Raw genomic sequence first — 24,603 nt, forward strand, 5'->3', positions numbered from 1 at the left:
GGAACAATAAAAACTAGGAATTTCTTCCTCTGTATTGGCTGTGCAGAGAACTGTGACCATCAATTATTGCTTAATTTATTCTATTTAAGGCAAAGCTTTGGCTTTTCTGGACCTTATTATTTTCACTTAGTGAGTCTTATTTCTTGGCATACTTAATTGCCTTTTAAATAGTTTAAAGTGTATCCTTGAAGCGCTATACTCATCGACTTAGCAGTTCAATAGGTTGTATTGGCAGCTGGTTCATGTAATAAGTGTCAGTTAATGGGTCTTTTCATATGTATGTACTTTGGCTGTGCTGTATTACCTTTTATACATAGATATGTGTTCATTTCCCCTTTATGAATACCATATTTATGTTAAGTGCACAGCTGTGTGTATGGTTGCATGTAGTGGGGAGAGGGGGAAGTGAGGGATGAGACATGAGGTTGGAAAGCACTTTGGGTTAGTTCGCGGGCTAACATGCAGTGTTGGTGTCATGCTGATCCTTGACTCACATGTGAATAACATCCTAGGGAAACCCCCAACTTCCAATAATACCCAGATGGTCAATGTAACAGTGAGTGTACAAGGAAGCTTAACTCGGTAACAGGGAGTGTATATCCATTATTCACATGATGCACTGGCTTGTTTCCACTTTCTCTCTCCTTTATTCTTCACCTTTGCTGGTTTATTTTAGTGCTTTGTAGTACTTAAAATGAATGATTTTGTAACTTGATAAGGGTAGTATAATTTCTCACTCGTTTTCCATAAAGATGGAAGCCCTCTTGGGCAGTAAAATTTTTATTGCAGCCCAGCTTGAAACTATGTAAAATTATTGACTAAGTATGTGAGCCTGATATTTCCAGGTTTGTATGTGTATCTAATGTGATCACATGGCAGTTATTGCAAAAACCTGTTTGATTAAAAATCAAATAATTAAGTTTCTTCTTTATTGTGTTTTCTCTAATGCTGTTTTGAAGTTTCAAGTCTTTTAGGCATCACCATGTAACTATGAAATTAAGATTTTGATTTAGTTTGCTGTGTACTTCTTGCAGAAATAAGGAATTTGAACCTTTGTCCAGTGCTGATCAAGAGTGAAATGTAATCTAACTTCTTTCAATGGAAAAAAACCTCCAAAACAGATTGCTTATTTGTTTTTTCCTGCTGTTATGTGAAAAGGCGAAAACAAGGGGGAGTTTGCTGAATTTAATATTCCATACTTACGTATTCCAGTATCCTGGGAATAACCAGCATTGCAATTGTGCTGCTGCTAACAAAAGATCTGCTTTCAGCTACAGCTTCTAACAGAGTAAAATCTAAAGTGAGAGCTGCTCTTTAACTTTTTGTTGATATTAATTCTTGTAATTTTAGTAGACCATTGGATTACACAGATACAGATTTAATCATGGGGCTGCAGAGCCTACTTGTCTGACCGTGCTGTCTGTGATGTAATTGAGTCTAGTTGAGATTGGGAATTGGGAAATACACTTCTAAAATTTTCTTTAAATTTTAAGATATTAAACTTTAATTGATTTGTCCAAAATCAGAACCTAGAGTTGCTGATAATTTTTGTAACTACGGGCTTAATTGATATTGTAAATATTTTTACCTGATAGTACTTCATTTAAGCTATTAAAGTGTTAATCTTAATCATTGTACCAGCACAGTCTGAAATTCTAATTCAAGATATAAAATGCAAGCTCTTTTTTTAGTATGTGTTACTAAACATTTATTGCTACATGCATTTGAATGATAAGCAAATAAAAAACCACAGTGATGGCTGCGGTTTATAACTGGTCATTAGAGTTCTCATCCATCAAAACACATAAGCGTGTACATAATGGGACTATTTTGCATAATTACAGTTATGAGCTTGGTTTCTGAGCATGTAAGTAGTCCTTTAAGCATATGTGGAAATGTTTGACGATCAAGCTTGACAGCTTAAATGGACTATGAATAAAAACTGGAACACCCTGAAATTTGCACCTAACCTATTGACAAGTTTTTTGCTCTTTTAAAAGTGGCCAGCAAGCACTGGCAAACTTCCCACACTGGCTACTTGAAGTTGTGCTTGTGACTGTAATCAAACAATTGACCTCTTGCATTCAAGAATGGTGGAATTTGATTTAAAATTACTAGGGTTGTGGCAGAAAAGTGTGGTTTGAAAATAGAGAAGTGGTTTTGTATATACCTGCGGGGCAGTACTGCTTGAGCCTGTTTCCCCATGGCTCTTCCTACTATTAACAACTACTGCTAAATAGAATTTTTCTGTCTCTTGAATTCCCCTGACCATGGAGTTGTATAGTATAATCACTTGTCAGGTCACAGACTTCAGACTAGAAAAGAATTGATTAAAAAGTAAAAGTATAAGGGCTCATCTCCCTTCTAATTCAAAAGGAAGGGCAGCACAGGGTGCTGTCATTGATGGAAACTGCAAATACTAAGCGATAAACCCACAAACAGAAATGGGGAATGAATCATTCAAAAATATATCTGTAATCAAACTGTTATTATCAATACAATGTGAAAGTAAGCAAAATAAATCCAACTGTTGTGGTTTATATTTGAATTACTGTGGTTTTTCTTTTCTGGTCTGGTGCTCAGTGGACACAGGAACTTGAGGAACCTCAGTAAAATAGTGCATGTGTATGAACTAACAAGATTAAGATTTAAAGCCAAAGACTTTTGCCTTAGGGTTTCTTAGGTAGAATGTTTTCTCATCTATTATTTGAAAAACGACATTTAAATTCATTTGCAAATGAAGAAAAACCCCTCCAGCTTCATCTGATTGAAATTACTGGTTCTATAGTCTGAGTGATTCTTATCTGTGGTGTTACCAGAGGTCCGTTTTCTATTGTCCAACCCAATGTGTACTTTGGAATGATGGCATTAAATTGCAGGGCAGTAATTTTTAATTGCTGGATTTTTGCTCTTGATGCCTGTAAAAGAATGTTTGCTCTAGAAATAAATAGATAACTACTAATTGTTACTAAGAAATGGAAAGACAAAATTAGTTGAAATGACTACAAATAGTGAAAATACGAAACATCTGTTTGGATCGGCCAGGTGGGATGGGGCTTGGAGCAACCTGGTCTCCTGGAAGGTGTCCCTGCCCAGGGCAGGGGCTTGGAACTAGATAATCTCTAAAGGTCCCTTCCAACCATTCTGTGATTCTATCATCTTCTGAATCCTTTCATTATGTACTATGAAATGGAGTGACAACTGCAGGTTCGCGGGGAATTACAAAGAACTGCAGTTCTGTTAGTGGCTACCCAGAATTTGCTGAAGGAAAGATTACAATCGTGCATTTTTTTGTTTCACTTTGAAGCAGAGGAGGGAAAATTAAACCCAAACAAATACAGCATGGCTGATGAGAAGATGCTTCTCCATCTCTGCAGATGATGGGGGGGGGAAAGTGATTACAGGAACATAACTTAGTTATGCATTATGTACTGATACACCAATAAGTTTCTGTAACATGTTGGAAGGAGCTTATAAATCTCTAATTTTCATGTAAATTGCTATTTTTCTCAGTTTACTAATCTTTCATGCCTCTTTCTTCTTTTAAGCTTCTTTTAGCTGAAGCCATAGAATAGTTAAGCCAAAGCAACCTACTCTTGTGTGATTATCTTCTTGCAGTCTTTGCATCACCTCTAAAGGCATATGAATTTCAGTCTTGTTTATTTGTTGTTTTTATTTTTCTAGGGGGCAGCACTTAAATACTTGCCAGCTATTGTCAATGATGTGAAATTAGTATTTGATCCAAAAGAACTTAGGTGAGTAGAGTTAATGAAATGTGTAGTGTGAACTTAATCTAGATCTTTCTTTTACATATATAGATATTTATCTATCTCTACACACACAAATATCTACAGAGGCAATGAACTGTGATTTCCTGAGGTGTTTTATCACCCTGGTTTTATTACCTTTTTACCCCCCTTGCAAATATTTTCAGGGGCCCACTAACAACTTGTTTTTAAGGTAACATGTAAGGTGTCAAGGTTTGACAAATGTCTTGACAAACTTTGCAGTCTTGTTGAGTACAGTCAGGTAATGAGATAGCAAGAGTTATCAATCGGGGAACTGACATCAAAATTCTTAAGCTGTATACTTGATGCTTCACGCGTTCAAGTATAAATTTAATGTAAATAATTACATTTTTGTTCAGTGAGCCATATTTATTGCTGGCTCGACATTTCAGTACCTCATAAACACAGGAACGTTGATAGTAAATAGAAAGAGTAATAATAGGAAGATGTTTTAGAACAAAAAAATAGAGAAACCAAATCTAAACTAGTATTTTAGGAGAACTTTTAAAGAGAAGAAAAAAAGTTTCTCTTTCACAGTGCTATTGCAAGGCATTTCAAGTTGAAAGAAAACACCCTTTTTATCTAATTTGATTGCACAGATCCTTTTCTGTATTCTCTGTTTTCATTTCTTTGTTCTGGTGTGTCAAAATGAGGGAAAAAAAGATAAAGTAGAAATGAAATAGGTAAGTGTCATCTCAGTCTAACATTCCAGCGGCCTGAAGAACGTGGCATTTAGCTTCTGCTTGCCTGTACTGTAAACTTTTTTTTACTTATGCTTCCAGTGGCCTTGGGAGTACATCCTCATAGAGTGTCTGGAATAAACCGTAATTTTGATATGTGATAGCAAAAGTTCTGGGAAAATAGATCAATTGAAAAATACCAGGACTTAGCCTGTTTTACCCCGAACACTACAGTTTTTCTGTCACTTTAGAGTACTTAATTGAGATTGAGTAGCACTTAAAAGTTAAGGCTTAATAGGAAAAATACACCCCCCCCACCCTCCAAGAATATAGGAAGTGTTGCAAAATTATTGAAAAGTCTTTTAAAAATGTGTTATGTGGGAGCTCAGCTGATGATTGTGGTGGTACCTTACCGTTATAAAATCTGTGTGTTTCTGGTTTTGATTTTGGGGTTGTTTTGGTGGTGAAAGCTTGTGACATGAATTATCACCTTTTTTTAATTCTTGGCTTATACGGTCATGTATTATTCCATTAATGGTATGTGACGATTGAAGTAGGCAATCGCATAGACAACTGAAATTCAAAATCTAAGACCTTAAATGAATCATGGGAGAAGAGTGTAAAACTAAGAAGAAAAGGGAGAGGGCAGACGAAAAGACACAAAAAACTGAACAGGCGTAAGAAAGACAATTCACATTTCTCTGAAATGCCTGTCTCAACTGGTTTATGTCTGGAAAAAAAATAGTTTGCTTGTCCCAAGGGTAAGCGGTTGTTTATCTTTTCTGTGCTTATTCAGTGTTTCTTATGTATTTTGGAGAGAGTTTAATATATTTTTACTTGTCCCTTTGTATGTAGCAAACTGTTTACTGAATTCATCCTAAATGTTCCTGTGAGCCGGCTCACAATCCAGAAGCTGTACTGCTTGATAGAAATAGTTCACAGCGACCTTTTCACACAGCACGGTAAGCAGGACCTTTGCAACCATTAAATTGTCGCATTATTCATTGTCTCCAGACCTCTGCTAGTGCCAGGTTTGTCCTTGCTGCCAAATGCAGTGGAGGTTGTAACCAATTAAGGTTGTTCTATTGGAAGGACAAGAAGATTTAAAATAAGTGAGGAAATGCTAATTGACACTTATTGCAGGTTATAGATCATAAAGAAGAGAAAGCAAAAACTTGCAATTTTTAATTTAAAAGGGCACTAAGCTTCCAGTGTTATTGCCACGTGTCATAACTTTAACTATAATACGTTTTATTGTAAATGGATTAATTCAGCCTTTCTACTCAGTGAAGTTCTGTGGAGAAAATGGAAGTTTTTTATGTCCTTTCTTTCCGAAGCATCGTTCTCTCCCTTTAAAGCTGTCCCCTGGCTGAAATAAAACAACACACAAACCTTTTAGAGTGTGCCATTCATCCATGCTTTCTTATTTTCTCCTTCTGCCTTAGTGGGCCAGTCAAAGATAAGTTCCAGCATCTATCTTACAGATTTCTTCAAGTTGAAATATTTTATTCTTTTTCTAGCTGACTGCAGGTTAAACTAACCTAAACTAAGTGTTTGTGCTGTCAGAAATTAATGAGGGAGCAAATAGGCAATGGTTCAACGATAAAGGAAATTTGAAAGGATTCTTCTGTCAGATCAAAAATGTTGGCACCATGTGATGCAAAGTGCTGATAAAGCAAACTTTTCTGGTTCCAATTTAAAACGTACTCTTGGTGGGTTGGCTTTGTACTGGCGCGCTTTATACCAGATCAGGTAATGTCTAACCACAGCTATGTAACTTTTGCTGGATCTAGTAACTTCTATTTTCTTCCAGTTAACAAAAAAGTATAAAGCAAACACAATCGATGCTGCAATTTATTATGCTCCCGTAGTTTCACAAAACTGTGTGTTTGCACCTGCTGCAGTTCAGTGGCACTGCTAGAAGGTGGGGTGCCGCGTGGATCTGGTACTGACAACTGTGGGATTTATACTCTTGCTCTTTCCACTTCTTCCCACTTGAAGTTTTCTTTCTAATTTTGCATCAGTAGCGATGAAGAATGATGTTCAAAGAATGAGCTTTAAATTTTGATGGTGCTTTTTATTTGGACTGAATTTGCAGGAAAGTTATTCTCTAAGACTTACAACAAGTATTTGTAAAATTATTGGGTCTGCATGTTACATGCAAGTTTAAGCCTTAAGCTCTGGGTAAAAGGAAAAAAAAAAAAGTCTGATGAGAATTAAAATTAGAAGATAGGGATCCTGGAGGCTCTGAACCTTCCAAGAAAGAGACAGAGCTTTTCCATAAGGAAGCCTTCAGTACAGTCCCGCTTGATCAACACGGTGTAACGCAGGTTGTAAATTTACTACCTGCAGTTATGAATGGCGATGAAGTGAGAAACAGTCTACCAGCCATACCACAGCATACTGCACTAGCAAGTCCAAATACGGTTCAGCATGGTTTTAGCTTTTGAGATCTTCTTTTGAAATTATTCAGCCCTTATGAGCCACAGCAAATGATTTTACTCTGAATTTCAGGGTTTGCAAAAATAAAAAGGAAGAATGCAGATGTTGAGGCTTGGGTAAAATGGTAGTAGTCTCTGTGAGACCATTTTAATGTTTGCTCTTTCAGACATGTACATCAATGCTATTCTTTTCCTTCGTTCACTCTTGCTCGTGTTCTGTGTAGTAATTTTTCCTTCTCCTGGCTGCTTTTAGGTTGCAAGGTCTTTGGGGCAGAAGTCAGTAATGTAAGGTATAATACTTGACTGTCTTGGATAGGAGGAAATTGAGATAACTCAGATCAAACAAGAAATTATGACTATAAGAAGCACTCCTAAGGAAGGCTATAGGGACACATTGTCTGTTTGCTATATTAGTCATTGTCTTCCCTTATTCAACCAATTGTGCATGGATGGTTTGTATTTTAAATCTAATTCTCAAACTTAGGTTTTTTGGGTTGCAGCAAATGGTACAGTCCAATATCATTATGCTCCTGAGAAATTCAAATGAGTCTGTTTTAATAGCAGGGTCATTAATCTGAATTCAGTCCAGTGTTGTTGACAGAACGGTGCTACTTAATGGCTTTTGGATCTTATCAGGAGGCTCCTAACCAGGGGGTTCATGTCACTGGCTGTTAAGAATGTCTTAAATCTCATGTGCTTCGGTTGAGTTGCAGAGGAGATTCGAGGCACGTACGCGGCTGGTGCTGCCCAGCTGGGCGTGTGGGGCACAGTCCAAGTGGTGGGACAAGGATTTCAGGCGGCTGCAGCTCTGGGGCTGTGCGGTGCCCAGGGGATGGAGCCTGACGCTGAGGAGGGCTGGCGGGGTTCGCCGCAGCTGTGATGTGGTGGTGCCGTTTCCCGTGGACTGTATCAGCGTGCACACCTCTGCCTTGCCCTCCCTTCTGTATGCTTCTGTGTGACCTTATAGACGTATGTATGTGTTGATAAACAAAGCGTTATCTTAAAAGCTTCTCTTGCCACTGGTAATTGTCTGTAAAATTTGTGACTGGAGAGTCAGTTGTGCTGGGAAACTTTCAGAAATACTACATTTCACTTGAAAATAAACACCTAGCCACAGCCTTTGTTAAATTTAGATTTTTGGATTTCCCCCCTTGCTCTGTGTGTTTGAGTTCTTATTATTAAAACGTAGTTCGACTGCCCCTCCTCCTCCTCCTTGATTAAATAATTTTTAACTGATAGGCAATACTTTCATATAAGTATCCAACTAATCCTGTATCATATTGCAGAAATGAGATTTTTCTCTTCTAAAGGCAGTATGCAGTATAGGATTGTGGAATTGATGGAAAGCTGTAAAACGTACAGAATATCAAACAGCATTTCATCAGTGTATTGTTGTTGGAGAGAAATGCTCTAATTCTGTGCTTTGAGGGGTCAAGGAAGATTTATTTGCGTCTCCAGAGGCATGAAAATTCAAAATACATGAATCTGTGAAGCTTGAAGGATTTTGGGGTGAGAGGGGTGGGTATGTGAAAGTTTGGGTAATGCGTTGTGCTTGAAGAATGATGTGGAGTGATGGATGGTTCAGTGGTCTTCATGAAATCTGAAGAGTTTGGGACCTTGGATGAGACTGTACTAGGGTGTTGTGGGTTTTAGGTCTTTAAAAAAGAATGTAAAATATAGTTCCATAATTTTACTACTTTTCTAGTTATGTCATGTGTCATTTACATGTTTCCTTCTGAAATTCACGGTAATTGTTCAACTTAAGCTTATTTTTGGTAAGGTTTCTTCAGCCCTGGCAGGAACACACTGTACATTCCTTAGGTTTTGGTGCTTTTATCCTAACAGTGGCTCGTATCTGAGCCCTAGTACCGAAGGGAGAAAGAAAAATTGGTATGTAGTGAGTCAGTCAAAGCAGTGTTAAGCAGAGTGTGTGTCTGTGCATGTGTCTGTATATTATGTATTTGATAAGAGAATAATAGCTAGGTGACTTCAAGAAGCATATTTTTCCAAGCTTGTGGTTATTTACACAGGCCAACAAGTAGAAATCATCTCTCTATTTAGACTAAATCTATATCAGATCTTCATGCTTCTAGTTTATGTCCTTGAAACAACATACATTAAAATACCACCAAGGAGGAAAGATTTTCCTGTTGATTCCCCACTAACATAAAGACGGCTGTTTCTGCCCATTTTCAGGGGTTATATTCATCAAGTTCAAGGCCTCTTTTGCATACCTTAGTTCTCTTTTATCCTTTCCACGTTTGATTCAATAATCTACAGTGGCTTTGGCAAAACAAATGTGAGTTTTCTTCTGGAAAAGCAGTTAAGTTGCATCTTGTTTTTCTGAAGCATGGAAAATAATCCCTAACGTGGTGATGCTCAATTTCTCTTCTTCTGTTTGTGCAGTAGACCTGTGTTACATGTTGGTTTAGATTTTGTTCCATTTCTTATGTGAGGAAACGCTTCCTGGAATGTCATTAAAAAGGTCATCTGGTCGTGGCTGCTGCAGAAGTCCTGCACCATGAGCCCTTTCCAAGGGCTAAATCACGGCCGTGATCTCAGAGTGTGCCCTTTAGGAGTTCTTTCAAGGGTTAAACTGCTGTGTTTTCCCATACTTTTTAATGGATATTTTCTCTCATTTTTTGTGTGTAGAAATTGTTCAGGTAGTGCTATCAGCGGGATAAGGGGTAGTTGTGAACGCAGAGGTTTACAGTCTGTGCTTTGGACGAGTTCACTTGACTCTGCCCTGCTCCCTGATTTTTGCAGAGAAGAAATTACTGGGCTGGGTGCATCTGTAGGGTGTTTGAACACCCCAGTGTTCATCTGGGCTAACTGGGATGCAGCTTTTTGCATGCAGCAAAGCATTTTAAATTGTCAGTGATTAACATCCTGATTCAGCAAGTTATTGGATTTTGAGACTTGAATAGGGCCTTAAATGGTACTAGTTTAGACAAATATGTGCACATCTTGCTCAGTGAGGACATAAGTATGTCAGTAGATATCCTTATAAAAATAAGATAAATAGGAATATATAATAATTATATAAAAATAACTGCATATGACCATATAGAAGTAAATGTATATATAAATATGTAACATTTATAATCACAGTAATTTATGCAGATCCATGACAGTGCACACCATATCCTTTTTTTGTCTGTGTAAAGCAGCAAACGTTTGATGGAGCCCAACCCTGTATCTCTTCCTCCTTTCAGGTCCCTCTCCCCTCCAAACCCCCCCACCTCAGACCCCAAAACAGTGGAAGCCTTCCTTTAGATTAGCACCTGAATTGATTCTAGGTTGTAAAAGTTTTCTGCAAGAGTATGTCCGCATAGAAGTATGAGTTTATAAATTAGTGTGGAACAGTTTTATAATAACCTAATGTATGTTTTCAGTTCTACATGTGGAAGTACTTACAGTTGGTAAAGTGTCTTATCCTTGCAAACATCACAATTTTGGTTTTATGCAAATAATGATTTATCTGATTTGTTTTGTCCCATAGAGTTGTTTGTATTCGCTGTTGCTTTGTTTTACAAATGACTTCCAGCTAATTAGCAAGTGAGCTGTGTAGCTGCAGTATTCTTAAACAGTTAGGAAATCTAGTGATTTCTCCTTTAGGAAATTGTTAGTCTGTTAAATATCAGTAGCATATAGCATTTATAAGAGTCCTTATTGTTTAACATGGCTTAAATTACGATTTTTGTCTCCATGCTGTGTAGTAGAAGTGAGGTTACTAAGCATAAGTTTTGTTTTATTTTATAGGCCACATTAACTAGGTGAACCGTAAAATAAAGAAATGCATTTGTCAGTGTCACTCCAAAGGAAATGTTTTTAAACTGACAAAAAATTATTTCATGTATTTAGCTTCAGCATAGTTCCTGTGTCAGTGTTTCATCCAAAGTCTTTGCTTGGATGCTTATAAGTTGATAATGCCTCCTGAGCATCCTTTTATAGAGATTAATATTTTATTCTCACTGCACATTCCTGTGACATTAATCATTGTGGGCTGGACTTGTGCAGAAGAGAACAGATGTCAAATTATTGTTTTCTGTAATCATTGTGCATCACACTCATGAGCTATCTTCAGAGCTGGCTTTTCAACAGAAGACTAATGTTATAGACTATAGATTTATCAAGGTTGCCTATTAATCAGGGCTGGGAGGTGTTTGTGACAGGCAGGCTGAAGAAGGTTAACCTTTCCTCTCCAATGCTCCTAAGGAATCAAGGTATAGTTGATCAACGCAGTGTTTTTCAAAATACTGTGTAGCAAAGGATGCACTTAAAATCTTACCTACTTGTAGAGCATGTTACCATAGTACTGGATTTGCTTAAATATAAATATATATATATATGTATGTGTGTTTTTGTGTGTGCATTGGTGGGTTCCATCTTTGGAATTTGTCGTCTTCTAGCTCTTGTATTTTAATGGATGTATCTAGAAAACCTTACAACGATGGAATTGGTTCAACAGCTGTTGCTGCTTCACCTCAAAGTGAAGCTGGGATCTGTTCTGTGATGGGAAACCCATGGGACAAAGACACGGATCTACAGGATGGTGCCTGCTGTCAGCAACTTTGCTCCAGAGCAGCACCCAAGCCCGCCCCAGCAGCACCACGCACCCTTGCATCAGCAAGGTCAGCTGTGTGCTGCATCCTCCCGAGAGCCCGGGCAGCAGGGCTGGGGAGGTCTTCTGGTACCCTGCAAGCAGGCCTTTAGAAGCTGCAAGAGCAGGGAAAAGTCTGTAAAAATCATCCAGGATGTTAATATAATTTTATTGCCTGCCAGATGCTGAGTATCATGAAGTACACTTTTGAGTACTTTCGTCTTTCCCATTGGCAATATTTATTTCTTTTTGCCTACTTCACATTAAGCTATATATCAGTATGTCTTCCTAAATGTAAAAGTTCCATTGATAATTTGAAAGGCCAAGTAATCTTTAGAAAAATTTCACCGTGTTGATGCTTGTGCGGTTCTCTGGGGTGGGGGTGTTTGGGGTTGTTTTTTTTTTTTTGGTGTGTGTGGTGGAGGTAGTGGTTTATGGACTTGTTTGTTTTTAAAAACCTGGGAAGTATTTGGATCTTTTTATCGAGTACCCAGCACACCTTGACACTTTATCCTCTCCTGTTTATAACCTGCAACAGCTACAAACCAAACGGCAGATGCTTACAAGTGGATGTTGGGGAAGGCAGGGAGCCTGTAAGGTAGTTACTGAGGAGCGTTGTCAAGTCTACCCGAGGGAACTTAGTCTTTTGTATAGGTTGTGTGATTCCGAATGAAGTAGTATGACAAATCAATTACTTTTTCCTTTCTCAGAAATCCAACTTGAATACCTTCCCTATTGATTAGAGTGTACTCTAGACAATCTAACTCAAAGATGACATAGCTGCAATTTTCGCCTTCTGCACGCTTGCAGATATTAAATTGAGCTTTGACCGTTCTCCACTAGTGGGGTTTAACGGGGACGTGAAACATTTTCAAACCTCTAATTAGGAGCCTTTGTAAGTTATTAAAGATTGATTCACCTTGCAGGCTTTACAAAGGCACGTTTGTATGTCTTTGCTGGAGTGCTTAGCAACTGGGTATCAGGGTTTTTTCTCTCCCCTGCATTTGGTGAAAGCAGTGTGTGGCACCACTGTTCTGTGGGTTTATTCTGAATCTACTCGTTTCTTTCCACGTTAAAACCTAAGGTAACGATATGTACTGAGGTTTCACAAGTGCAGAGGCACAAATGCTGCAATCACAAAGCATCTTTGGGTCAAACATACTGAGCTGGGTTGAAATTTATGTGGAAAATTTGTAGTTAATTCTGACCTGCATCTATCCGGTGAGTCCTGTAATTCTGTCGTGTCAGAATAGTCTTGAGTACTTGAGCAAGGAAGGGAATGTTTTTTGGGACAGAAGTTGCGTGGCCAGGGGCTGGAGCAGTTCAGAGGCAGAAGTTTAAAGCAAATGTAAAATGATGATTACATGAAATACATGGCAGGTCAGTACCAGGCAAACCTTCTGTATGTAATGGCTGCATCTTCACTCACAATTTCTTTTTTCTATTCAGGGGTTGCTGTGGGCTGTGGTTTTATGGTTTGGGTTAGGGTTTTTTGGGGGGTGTTTTTTGGTGTGGTTTTTTTATTTTTTTTACCTAAGGTTACGCATTTGAAATATGTGAAAGCAAACTATTGCTTTAAATGCACATGTATTATTGTTTACTGTATTAGGGCAGTTTGGAGGCTTCATTTTTATATCAGGGGCTTTAGATCATGTAATGAGCAACCTGGCTCTTTCAGTGAGGTCACTTCTGTTTTGGCTTTTTTTTTTTTTTTTTTTTTTCCAGGGATCACCACCTCCTTTCACTTAATATCTGTATAGAATTAGGATATTATTGTTGCAAACAAATAATGGGAAGTTACGATTAAGATGTTTCTGGATCTTTTGTAAACCCATTTCTCTGCTTCTTAATGGAAATGAATATGAGGGGATGTGATGAAGTCAATGCTAGGTGTATTTCCCCATGTGTATACATTGCAGGGTCTAATGTCTGTTTATGGAGGCAAAAATTTCAACAAATGGACCATGATTTTTCTTTTTTGAGCTACAAAGCTGGAGGTTGAATGGCCAAGAAGCAATTAAATAGAAAAGCTCTGCACTGAAGAAAGTAACTCTTCAAAGTACTTTCTTTGAATGAAAGCCCACTTGTGCATTCCTAGTGAACATGTTCTTCCATGAGTCACTTGAGACTGAAGAATATTTCTTTTAACTACTAGAAGCTGGGTATGTTTATACAGTGTTATTTCTCATCCTCCATGTGTGAGCTCACAAGGCAGAATTAGGATGCTGCTGTTTCAGTTCCTCTAGCGTCTTGTTGAGATGGAGTATTCTCTATTCTGCATTATAGCACGTTTTTTCTTGTGGGTGGTGTGGGTTTTTTTTATTTGTTTGTTGCGTTGTTTTTGGTTGGTTGGTTGGTTGGGTTTTTGTGGTGACTTTTATTTTTCCCTGTTGTGCAGTTTGGGAGAGCAGGATTCCAGCCTTCATGCTGTGTATCTCGCTGAAGGGATGAGTGTGTGGAGGTGCTCCTGTAACTCTTTGGCTCCATAGGGGACTGGAGGCTGTGGTCAGTGATGACATGGGAGTCTTGAAGCAGGCGCAGAGGATAGTTGAAGTCATTACAGTTGGACCATACAGCACTGGCTGAAGGCTTCTGGCAGACTTTGGACAGACCGTTTCCCTATGAAGTCCACCTTTGTCTCATCAATCCTGTTGCCTTCTCTCTTTTAGCAGTAGATGCAAGCCCTCTTGAGCCCATACCTTATCACTTAGACCATCAAGTGAGAGTAATCTTCACCTTGACACTGAGTTTTTAACACCTGTGTCAATTTTTCCACCGCAAGCCAAAACATAACACCTTAAGCATGTAGTGGAATTCTTCATCCTTGGCACATCTCTGCATCCTAGCTGTCAGTTTTTTCTGGTATCTGCAGTGCGTATTTTAGCCTTGGCGATACTGCCTTGTCCATCCTGTGCTTGTAACCAGCAGGCCATCTGCTGAGCCTCAGTTTTCACTATGGAATTTGGATTTTGAAGTTGGCACCTGTGTGGGGCCCATGCGATGCAATTGGGTACTCTGTTATAATAGTACCTTCTACAACACTGACATCTTGGTGCCTGGGGTGCAGCACCTCATAAATACCAACGGGAATCATCAGGAATGGTCAAGGGTAGACATGCACATTCTGTCTCTGGATGTCTCTTCAGCAAAAGATGAAGCTAGCAAAGGTACTTAATTCTGGTGAATTGAAGCCAGGGTCACCTTCTTTTGGTGATGCAGATCTTCATCATTCTTTGAGCTACTGGTGTTTGCTGTAGCTTCTCAGCACCAATTTGCTCGTTCTGTAACTCCTGGCTATCCTGACTGCTTCTGGATGCCAGTTATGTCCACTACAAAAGGACAGAGACCAAATGTGTATCAATAAAGGAATTATTTAGTTGTAGAAGGAGCTTCTGTGGTTGAGTAGCCCTCTGCTGCTACCAGGAGGAGGTTTCCTACTGTTGAAAGTGTTACTTTGAGCTGTTGATTTCTTGGCTTGCCAGGAAAGTTTTACGTAGAACCCTAAATAAGTGCTTTCACATTGCAATAAGAGCCCATCCCCTCTTAAATGAGATAAATCTCCAGTTTTCATTTTTCTAGTCTCGTGCTTCCTGCTGTGATCTGTTACTCACGCTTCTTGATGTTGGGATGGTGATGCTTACTGGTCCAGTACTATGTAAAAAGACTATGATTTGAGTGCTCATGAGCACTTCTGAATGTTCCAGGGACTTCAGCTTTTGTGTGAAAATTATCTCTAAGCAATGATACAGTCATTAAAGACTGCCATGAAGCCGCCTCTTGTGAGTCATCCGTATGCCATCAAGTCAAAGCAATTTGGGTAATATCACTAAAAAAAAGTCAGTGTGTTATATGTGTAGCTGTCAAGAGCTTCATCCATCTTTTCCCAGATATTGTATAATTAGAGATCTCACGGGCCAACAGCTAGTGTAGCAGTTGAGAAAGTCAATTCTTCAGTCGTGTTTTCAGAGATTCTTGGCCAGGTGGACTTTATAGTACAAAACCAACTGTTTGGAGTGACCCATGCTGTGATAGTATATGTCCACGTGTCAGGAGAAAAAGAATTTCTTAATGGTGACTATTGTTTTTCAATATACTTGTTTCATGTGCAAATACCTGTGCTGCTCTCGATCTGTCTTAGGCATGTGACATCTCAGAAGAAGCTGTCTGGCCGCTTAGTAGTCCAGCCCTTTTAGTATAGAGACATAGTACTCCTTCCTTTGGGCAAAGCAGAGCTCACACTTTCTTCTGTATGTATGTGAGACAGTTGGGCAGACTGGGAGGGAAAGGGACTTGGGAACTGGTCTTCAGAAGAGTAAAACAGCTGGAAAGGTCTCATGGTTTTCTTTGGTTCCTGTTCTACAGTATTGTTTAGCGGTGGTGGAAAAATACCAAAATGCTCTTAATTCCTCCTTTTCCCTTCCCGCTTTCCTTTCCCTCACCCCCAAATATGTTTCGCTACTATGCTGATGGTATGCATGCTGTATAATTTAATCAGCATTCCTTCTTGAGGCTCTGATGAACAAGGATAACCAGTTCCCCTCCTTTAGGCATGGATTTATTTGGGGGCTGGGAGTGGGGGAGGCTAAATGGTTTTAACTTCACTCTTTCTTTATTTTGTGGATAAAGTGTGCATGCTTCTAGTGTCATGCTGGGGTTGGTTGCAGCTAATGCCACCACACCCAAGGCTGGGATCTCTGGCTGTGCCATCTTACCTAAAGGAAAAAAAAATGTGGTCCAGGGTTAGGAATGAGCCCTAGGTCCCTGGAGTCCCTCTCTGCCAGACAATTTGCAGGTTATATACTAATGAGGTTAATTAGATACGTGCCCCAGTGTTACCTGCTGGTAGGTTTAGAAGGATTGATCTTCACCTTATTTCCTTTACGTTCTTGACTTGAGCAAAGACACTGAGCTCCATTATTTAGCTCTGTGTCAGTTTTCCTCATCTTCCCTGTCTCTCTTTGCAAGTCCCGTACCTGGTACAAGCAACTACATCTGTATGCCAGAATAAAGTACTTCAGCAGCATTTTTATAGCTGTAAAAGACCACATCACACTGCTGAACGTTAATCTGAATAGCATCATACATCTCTGTGAACTGTGTTTGTACGGTTAGCCTATGCTGTATTGGTAACCAGTATGGGTAAGGTAAAGGAAGTTTAATACACCTTGCCAACACTCAACCAGTTAGCAAGCGTGAAGCTAAGCTTGTACGTAATGTTTCGTGTAACGCTGGTGGTGCTGGGCAGAACCAGTTAACCAGTGCTTTTAAGCAGAGGCAGTTAATATCGGTGAGGCCACGCGAGTAGTTTGCTGAACTGGGGCTGCTGGTGGTGTGGTTGGGAGGGTAGCGCTTGTCCAAGCATTCTTAACCTAATGACTTTAATTTCACTTGCTCATAACTTTTTCAGGTTTCTATGGGTTTGGTTGAAAAGCAGGTGACTGGAAATCTGGAAGTTACCTTGTTTTTCCTAGTTTTTTAACTCTTATGTAAGCACTGAGGCAGCTTGGCTATTTAGGCAGTGCTATGAAGTTATTTAAAGCTGTGTATGTAACCTTATGTTTTGTGTGCAGACTGCAGGGAAATCTTGCTGCCAACAATGACAGATCAGCTGAAGTATCACTTGGAAAGACAAGAAGATTTGGAGGCTTGTTGCCAGTTGCTGAGTAACATCCTGGAAGTGCTTTACAAGAAAGATGTGGTTAGTATCGTATGGTTCTGTGACGATTAGCACTTTAAAAAAATGGATCTTACTAGATTGAACTAAGCAGGTAACTCCTGATGGCTTGATTTTTTTTTTTTTCTTCTCTGTGCCCCCCTGCCCCAAATAGTCTCTTTTAGGTCATCTTTTTAGGTATCCAGTGATGAGGACGTGTTGTGTGACATCTCAGGATGTTTCTTACTGTTTTTGAGGCACATCCAGTACAGCACTGTTATCCAATAACACTTTTCCAGACCTTGGTTAGATAGTGAGTAAACATAAATACTGAGGAGTTCAACTTTTCTCTCACATGGTGTGTAGCCTCTGCTAGGTAGAAGGTGTTTGGTTTGGTTTGGTTTTTCTTCCATGAGCATTTTGGGACATGCACTTTTGAGTTGTATTGTTACTGGCCTGCTAGGCCAGCCTGAAGGGGTGGGAGTGTATATACATACATACATACATATATATACATATACCTGCACACACACTTTTGTCAACACAACAAACTTGTTTAGCTTTTTGAAGTGCCATTTAAAGTTAGCTAGTAAACCCTTCCACCTCAGTAAAAAGCAACCTGAATTGGAAAGTGGTGGCTTCTGCATGAATATTGTAACTAGTGTAGTTGTCTTATCCATTCCGAACGTAAACGTATGAGATGGTTGCGCATGAGAACCTGTGCAGTGGCCTGGGCTTGTATGCAGGTGTGTAGCTTGCGTAACAGTCCCTTTTTTGTCTCTCTTGACTTCACATAAATATGCAAATATTAGTGCTTTGCTGGTGAGCTGCGGTGATTTGATGTTCTCTTATAGAAGTTTGGGCTGATGAGGCTGCTGCCTGAACCTTAAGTCCTGTGTGGAATTGTACACTAATTTACTTGGAAAGGACTCTGGGGTCAGCTACTCGCATTGTCTCTACCATATAATTTGAGTATGGTTTTTGGTGGCATTCCAATTTGGTTTCTTTTTTTTTGAAAGTAGTTTTGTGTGACTGCTTCGGAGAGTGGGTTATTTTAAAAGGAATTTGTTTCTGACAGCTTGGCTGCTTCCTGTCACTCTTTGTTGGCTCCATTTCTCTCTGTGGTAGCGACTCACTTGCAGCTCCTCCATCTCCCAGGCTGAGCCCAGCTGCAGCGGGGCTGCAGGAGCAGAGCCCGGAGGTGCCCTGCGCCACTGCTTGCTAGTAGCCAGCTGCAAGGGGGCTACAGAAAATAGGTTGCCATTTGCCAGTGGAGAAGGGGACAGGGAGAGGAAGGAAGCATGGCAAGTGAGGAGGGAGGTAAAATAAAATTGAAAATGGGCAGGAGCACCACAAGCGCTGGGGATGCAGAGAGGAGGAAAGGCTTAGAAGAACCTCACAGGACAGAAAGCGTGGGGAGGAGCAGGGTACCGAGATAGGTGCGTTCCTCCCTGAATGTGTAAGCTTTATCCCAAAGACGGGTCTGTCAGCAGCAGGAAGTCCGTATTGGAACGGTAGCTGTGTATATTTGTACTGATGGTGGATCATTCTTCAAAAACACAAATGTATTTTTCGTATATATACAAATCTACCCTTGATAATGAGGCGTAATCCAGTGATATGATGTGGGTTGTTACACAGATCCAGGCATAAGAACGAAGATGGTTCATTGGACTGTGTTTGGTCAAGAAGCAACACAAAGGTGCTGCTCTATTTAGATAATTAACTGGGAAAACACTCACAAATGTTGGCTATCAAATTGTTTCCCCTTTCCATCTCACAGAAACCTTTTTAAGTCTTCTCCTTCAGACTAATGAAAGCTCTGTAGAAACCTTTTTATAAAGTAAAAGACGGGAGCAAAGCTCATCTGTTTCTTTCTCCTTGTCATGTGTTTTTGCCTTCAATTCCTGTAGGCATCATTCTGCATGAGGTTTTTGAACTTGTTCTGAAGAGCTGGTTGCACTAAATATTTCATTTTCAACTCTTTCAAAAACAGAAGCAGATTACTTCTAATGCAGAAATACTGCTTTGAAACAATTGACTGAAATTGCAGTTCCTTAACCAGAGTTTTTCTTCGGTTTTCTGTTCCATTTAATTGAGCTGTTGCAGAACAGGGCTCCCCACAATTTGGTAATGCCTGTGGGCTTTTGATGTTGGATAAATGACTAGGGAAAATAAAATTATTGGGTAACTAAATGTCATAGGCTTTGCTATATTTCCAGGGACTTAATTTTCATTTAAATTGTTATAACAGTACATGTTAATTTATCAGTAACATGTATTAATAAAATAGATTTTGCATGGTGTTTGTTGAACTGGGAGATTAATTTTCTGCTTTTGATCAACAGCAGTGAATGATGTTTTATTTAACTTTCACAAGACAGGTGGATTTAAGGGCAAATATAAATAGTTCAATAGTATTGGTGTCTGTTGTATCTAGTTACCACTAATTTATTCTTTCTCCTTAGGGGCCAACACAACGGCATGTCCAGATAATCATGGAGAAGCTATTGAGGACAGTAAACAGAACAGTCATTTCCATGGGACGTGATTCGGAGCTCATTGTAAGTGTCTCTTGATGTAAACTTAAATACCTCTGCCACATCTTTTTGAACCTGACTGTAATAGGATTTAAATCCCAGGTGACCCAAAGCAATCAAAACCTTCAGTAACTGTCTTTGTGTTCAGTAAGCTGTAAAACATTGGCTTGTAATTTTTCCATGGTTTACACAGGGGGAGAAAAAATACTTATAAAATATTGGTGGCCAGGTGATGAGCCAGGTTTTACATATCTGTGTTTAACAAAATGATGTATTGTTTGTAATGAGCCAGCTGAAAAGTGTGGAAATGACAGACTTGCATGTTTGTTACTACATTAGCAATCTTTTGACTCTACAAGCATTTGCATGTCTTTTTTGACTACAACTGAGATAACCAAGATAACAAAGCATTTGGATGTTTGACGTATAGAGGCCCATGTTTTGAAAGCCTAGAGCTGGTGCAGTAGCTGTGGGTTACCCTGTTCCACATCAGTGGTGTAGCACTGTGATTTTTAAAGCCTGACATTTTAATTTTTCAACTGTAACGTTAATATTGGTCTAAATAATGAACAAAATAGTGAGGCCTATTGATAGCTAAAATGGGGACAGATCTTAGTATGTTTTTGGGAGTCTTTCTGGGTGTTTGTCTTTACGTTATATTCTTCCTTAAGTGTCTGACTAGTTTCCTATGTATCAGTTGCCAGATGCAAAGTGGACGAGATTTCTCATCTGGCTGAGTAGCTGTCTTTCTGTTCTATATTCATTTGATTCAGTTTCGTTTGATATACTGATTTCTTTCTTTAAAAAGGTTTTACTTGTTATTCAGATGTATTTGAGTCCATAAGTACTTTCTTTTTTTGATCTCCCTTTCTTTTCCAATTTTATTTCTCTGTAATTGCACACAGTGACACTTGACTTGTCCTCAGCACATATGACTTATCTACTGCTGTCCTGTTTACTTGGTGTATGGTGGTCCTTGTGTCAACAAACACGCTATAATTTTAATTTTGTCTTTAGTCCATCATTCTCTAATCGTTTTTTTGCTTTTGTCTTCCACTTTTATCACTTTGATGTGCAACAGTAGTTTTTGTTGTGAGTGGTAGTGGATCACCACATCCATTGCTGGATCAAGGAGTAGTTTTAAGTAGAGATCGATCTTACAGAATATTCTAGTGCTGGGATGCAGGAACAGTGAAAGGAAGTCAAAAGGTTTATGTTGTTGTTACTTTGTGCATTATCACCGAAATGACTAATAATCTGTGGCATAGGTACCTTAATAGCTTTCTGTACAAGGGTACAAAACTTCACGACTTCGCTCAGTTGAGCAGGAGGTGTGGTCTTGTAAGACATACAGGAAACTTCTTCAGTTACAGTTTGAATGTGAATTAATTACTGTTTTGATGAACATGATTTAGATGATATTTTGAAATGTTAATTATTCCTTTTGCATTTATCAAATTATATTTGAAAACTTCTGTATATGTTTTAACTAAGTACAGTTGCATTAAAAATATCCATAGTGATCATGAATGGAGCTTGAAATCACTCGATCTGCGCACACTATAATTATGTAATGAGTATTAATAGCACCAGGTATTTTCAATGAGTACTTACTCCTATCTTAAAGTTCAGTCTGTTGCTGAAAGGATGCGCCTGTGATCAACCAGTAACAATTCATTTTTGTGGTGTCAGCAAAGTAGGAGGAGTAAAATGCAAGCGATAATTAGCAGACTTAACCTGACCCCTCTTGGATCACAATCAGGTTGAAATTATGCATTGACTTTTCTTTTGTCAATGCTCGTATAGTTTTACCTGGAACTTATAGTAAAGAATTAACCATATCGGATGAGTAGAAGGAAGGAATTGTAAAAATAAAGGATCTTACAGAGGCATATTTCAGGTAATGGTAACTTTTTTAAAAGGACATACCAGTTTGTTTCCTATATAAAGGCAGCCATATTAGACTACTAAAGCTGGCGTGTGTTTCACCTTGAATAAATACTTAGCTAGGTCATCTTCATCCAAAAACTAATGTTGCGTAATACACTTTAAATATAAAAACCTACTTTGGATCAAAAACACTAAGAAATTGGCATTTACTCCTGTAGATGTGAACTATATATATACATTAAGATTCATCAGCTGTTAGCTTTATTCTGGAAGCATTCCTCTGAGGATCCTGCTTTGAATAGCTCAAACGACTGGAAGACGTGGTTCTTCTCATCCGAAACAAGACTTCTTTTCTGTTTGCGAGCAATACAGGAACAGATTCAGAATCCCCTTATGGTGGCAATCGACCTTGTTTCATTTCACATTCTTTATAAACCTCTGTTCTAACCACTGTGGAGCTACTGTGGCATTTGGGATGCATGAACTCTGATGTTTTACCCCTATAGATCCCAGACAGTTGTTTGTAGAAATTGTTTCCATTTCTATTTTGATAATATTCTTTGTATACCTTTCTGAGTTTGAGGCTTGTGTGACTTCCAGTCATATTGGTTTTGACTGTGTGATGTCAGTGAGAGATGGTGGATTTGAGAGGCCAGAATTTTGTGATCAGTAAAGGGTTGTAAAGAATTTAAATGCTCAAGTGACAGTGTAGTTATCTTGGAACAGAGGTGGTGGAACGCTTAAATATAATGCAATTTAACGTTAGTGAACAAAGCATTCAATAGATGAGGTTGCTAGATATGCTAATGTAATGGGAACATAAGACACTGAATTGATGTTTTCAGGATGATATGCAGTTAGAGGCTGTTAAAGATATTGTAAATAATTCAAATGACTTCCTTTGTGTTGTAACTTATGGATAGGGTTCCATATGTTTGGTACTAAATGACTGTTACCGGGTCAGTTTCCTTTGGAAAAAAAAGAAATGATGAAAAATAGATGAGTTGGAGTACCTATCTGACCAAAACCCTGACCTTCAGTGTAAGGCAAGTGACCATGGTTTTAAGTTGAGAGAGGGGAGATGCAGATGAGCTGTGAGGCAGAAATTGCTCCCCGTGAGGGCGGCGAGGTGCTGGCCCAGGCTGCCCAGAGCAGCTGTGGGTGCCCCATCCCTGGCAGTGCTCAAGGCCAGGCTGGATGGGGCTGGGAGCAGCCTGGGCTGGGGGGAGGGGGCCCTGCCCGGGGCACGGGGTGGGACTGGGTGGGCTTTGAGGTCCCTTCCAACCCAAACCGTTCTGTGATGCCATGACCACCCCACAGTGATGGCAGTACCAGCACAGTAACCTGTTTAAATGTATTTGCTTCACTGTGTTACAAATGTTCCACCTTAATCCAGGAAATAAGAAAGGATTTTGGTAACTCTTACCTGATGCCTACCGTATCTTAATCTGAATATGGGAGGTACTGGGTACAACCTTTTACAAATTTTTGGTCTGCAGTATTCTTCAAAGCTGTATTTTTCATCTGTACCAAAGTTTCTGTCTACTAAACCTTAAATTGCCAGTTAACCATGCTTAATTACAGGAGCTGCCTCTTTCTTCTGCATTTTGAACAGATTGGAAAGATTCTCCAATAGTCTCTTTTGACTTTTCACATCTGTTTTTTCAATTTTTGCTTCCTTAAATGTGTGTTTCTAGATAAAAATTATAAGCTATTTTTATCAGATACCTTCAAAAGAGAATTATCTTGAAATAAGATAGACCAGTTGTAAAAAGGAAAGGTAGACAATAAATAAATAAAACAGACTGTAAGTGATCAATTAAAATCTGATGTGACCATAATTTTGGTAGAAGTTGGCAGCAAGAATAATCTAAGTTAACATCTGTGATACTGCACACAGCTTGTGCACACAACACTTTTTCAAGTCTTCAGAACTTGTTAAAAAACCCCCCAGACCCTCAGTTTCATCAGTGTCTGTATTAACTAAGATTAAGCACAGTCTGGACGGGTATACAGGTAGTTTCAGTGAAAGCAGTGGATTTATATACTTGGAAATTAGCATGTGTTTCCAGCCTGCATTATTAAATAAGTTTTTAACATGCAGGAAAAAATAAAGTCTTGTTGCCACTTTAATACTCGTTATTTTTGGCTACATTTTGCTCTGGCAGTCTCACTGGTGATTTTTACTTGATCCATTTGCTGATTGAATGAAGGTTCTGCGTGTGTTACTGTAGCGAAGGTAAGAACTATGTGCAGCCTGTGGTCGCTGAGTTGTCTGATGCAAGGTCACGGTTTGTTGCTGCTCACAGAAATTGGCTGGTTTGCGTTGCTTTTGCAGGTACCTAGAGCTAGTCCTGCTTACGGTGCTGTAAGAAGTCACCTGTAACAAGATCACAAAAATCTTTCCTACTGGAGAATGTGTTGCCTGAAAAAAAACCCAGTCAATGGAGCATACTTCCTTGAGTCTTTTTTGAAGGATAATTTTAAACCATCTCTTGCCTCACCTAGTAACTTTTGAAGGATGTTGCATTCCACGCGAGTCAGCATATTGGCCTCCTTTGGTAAATCAGAATTGACTGGACACGATGGTAGGTCCAAAATGAATCATGACTACTCCCTACTTCCTTGCGGTCAGCAGCTTGGATGTTTTTCATTTACAAAGCCAAGAAAAACAAGCTAGTTGCTGAACTCTTTGATTTCAGAAAGGGCATCCAGATGGGGTTTTTGGATCCCTATGTGTACAATTTTTGGAAGATACTTCAGCTGGCAGATCTGTGCAACTGTATGATCATTGTCTATTAAACAGATAATCTTGGTTCCTTTATATGGTAGAACAAATCAAATTCCATTTTGATACAGAAAAATCCTCTAGCTTGTAGATATAAGAGCAAAGAATGTAGAAAGTGGCTTGCCTCCCAACAGCCTCTCTTCTTACAAACGGTAGCTCAGAAGAAGACAGAGTGATCTAAGTGAACAAAGTCAGTGTGAACACCTGCTGTGATCAGGGA

The 24,603-nt window shown here is 39.1% G+C and overlaps 1 protein-coding gene across 2 annotated transcripts in view; it reads left to right on the forward strand.

Annotated features, from left to right (window-relative positions):
- The window catches only part of DOCK1 (dedicator of cytokinesis 1), a 319,207-nt gene that overhangs the window by 79,185 nt on the left and 215,419 nt on the right, over positions 1 to 24,603 (forward strand). For both annotated transcript variants that reach the window (XM_056351327.1, XM_056351328.1), the window contains exons 24-27: positions 3,685 to 3,755; positions 5,324 to 5,430; positions 17,083 to 17,210; positions 19,634 to 19,729. In XM_056351327.1, coding sequence (XP_056207302.1) covers positions 3,685 to 3,755; positions 5,324 to 5,430; positions 17,083 to 17,210; positions 19,634 to 19,729 — 402 coding nt within the window. The remainder of the gene's footprint in view (positions 1 to 3,684; positions 3,756 to 5,323; positions 5,431 to 17,082; positions 17,211 to 19,633; positions 19,730 to 24,603) is intronic.

This window comes from Falco biarmicus, chromosome 9 (genome assembly GCF_023638135.1).
Source record: "Falco biarmicus isolate bFalBia1 chromosome 9, bFalBia1.pri, whole genome shotgun sequence".
Classification (NCBI taxonomy): Eukaryota; Metazoa; Chordata; class Aves; order Falconiformes; family Falconidae; genus Falco; species Falco biarmicus.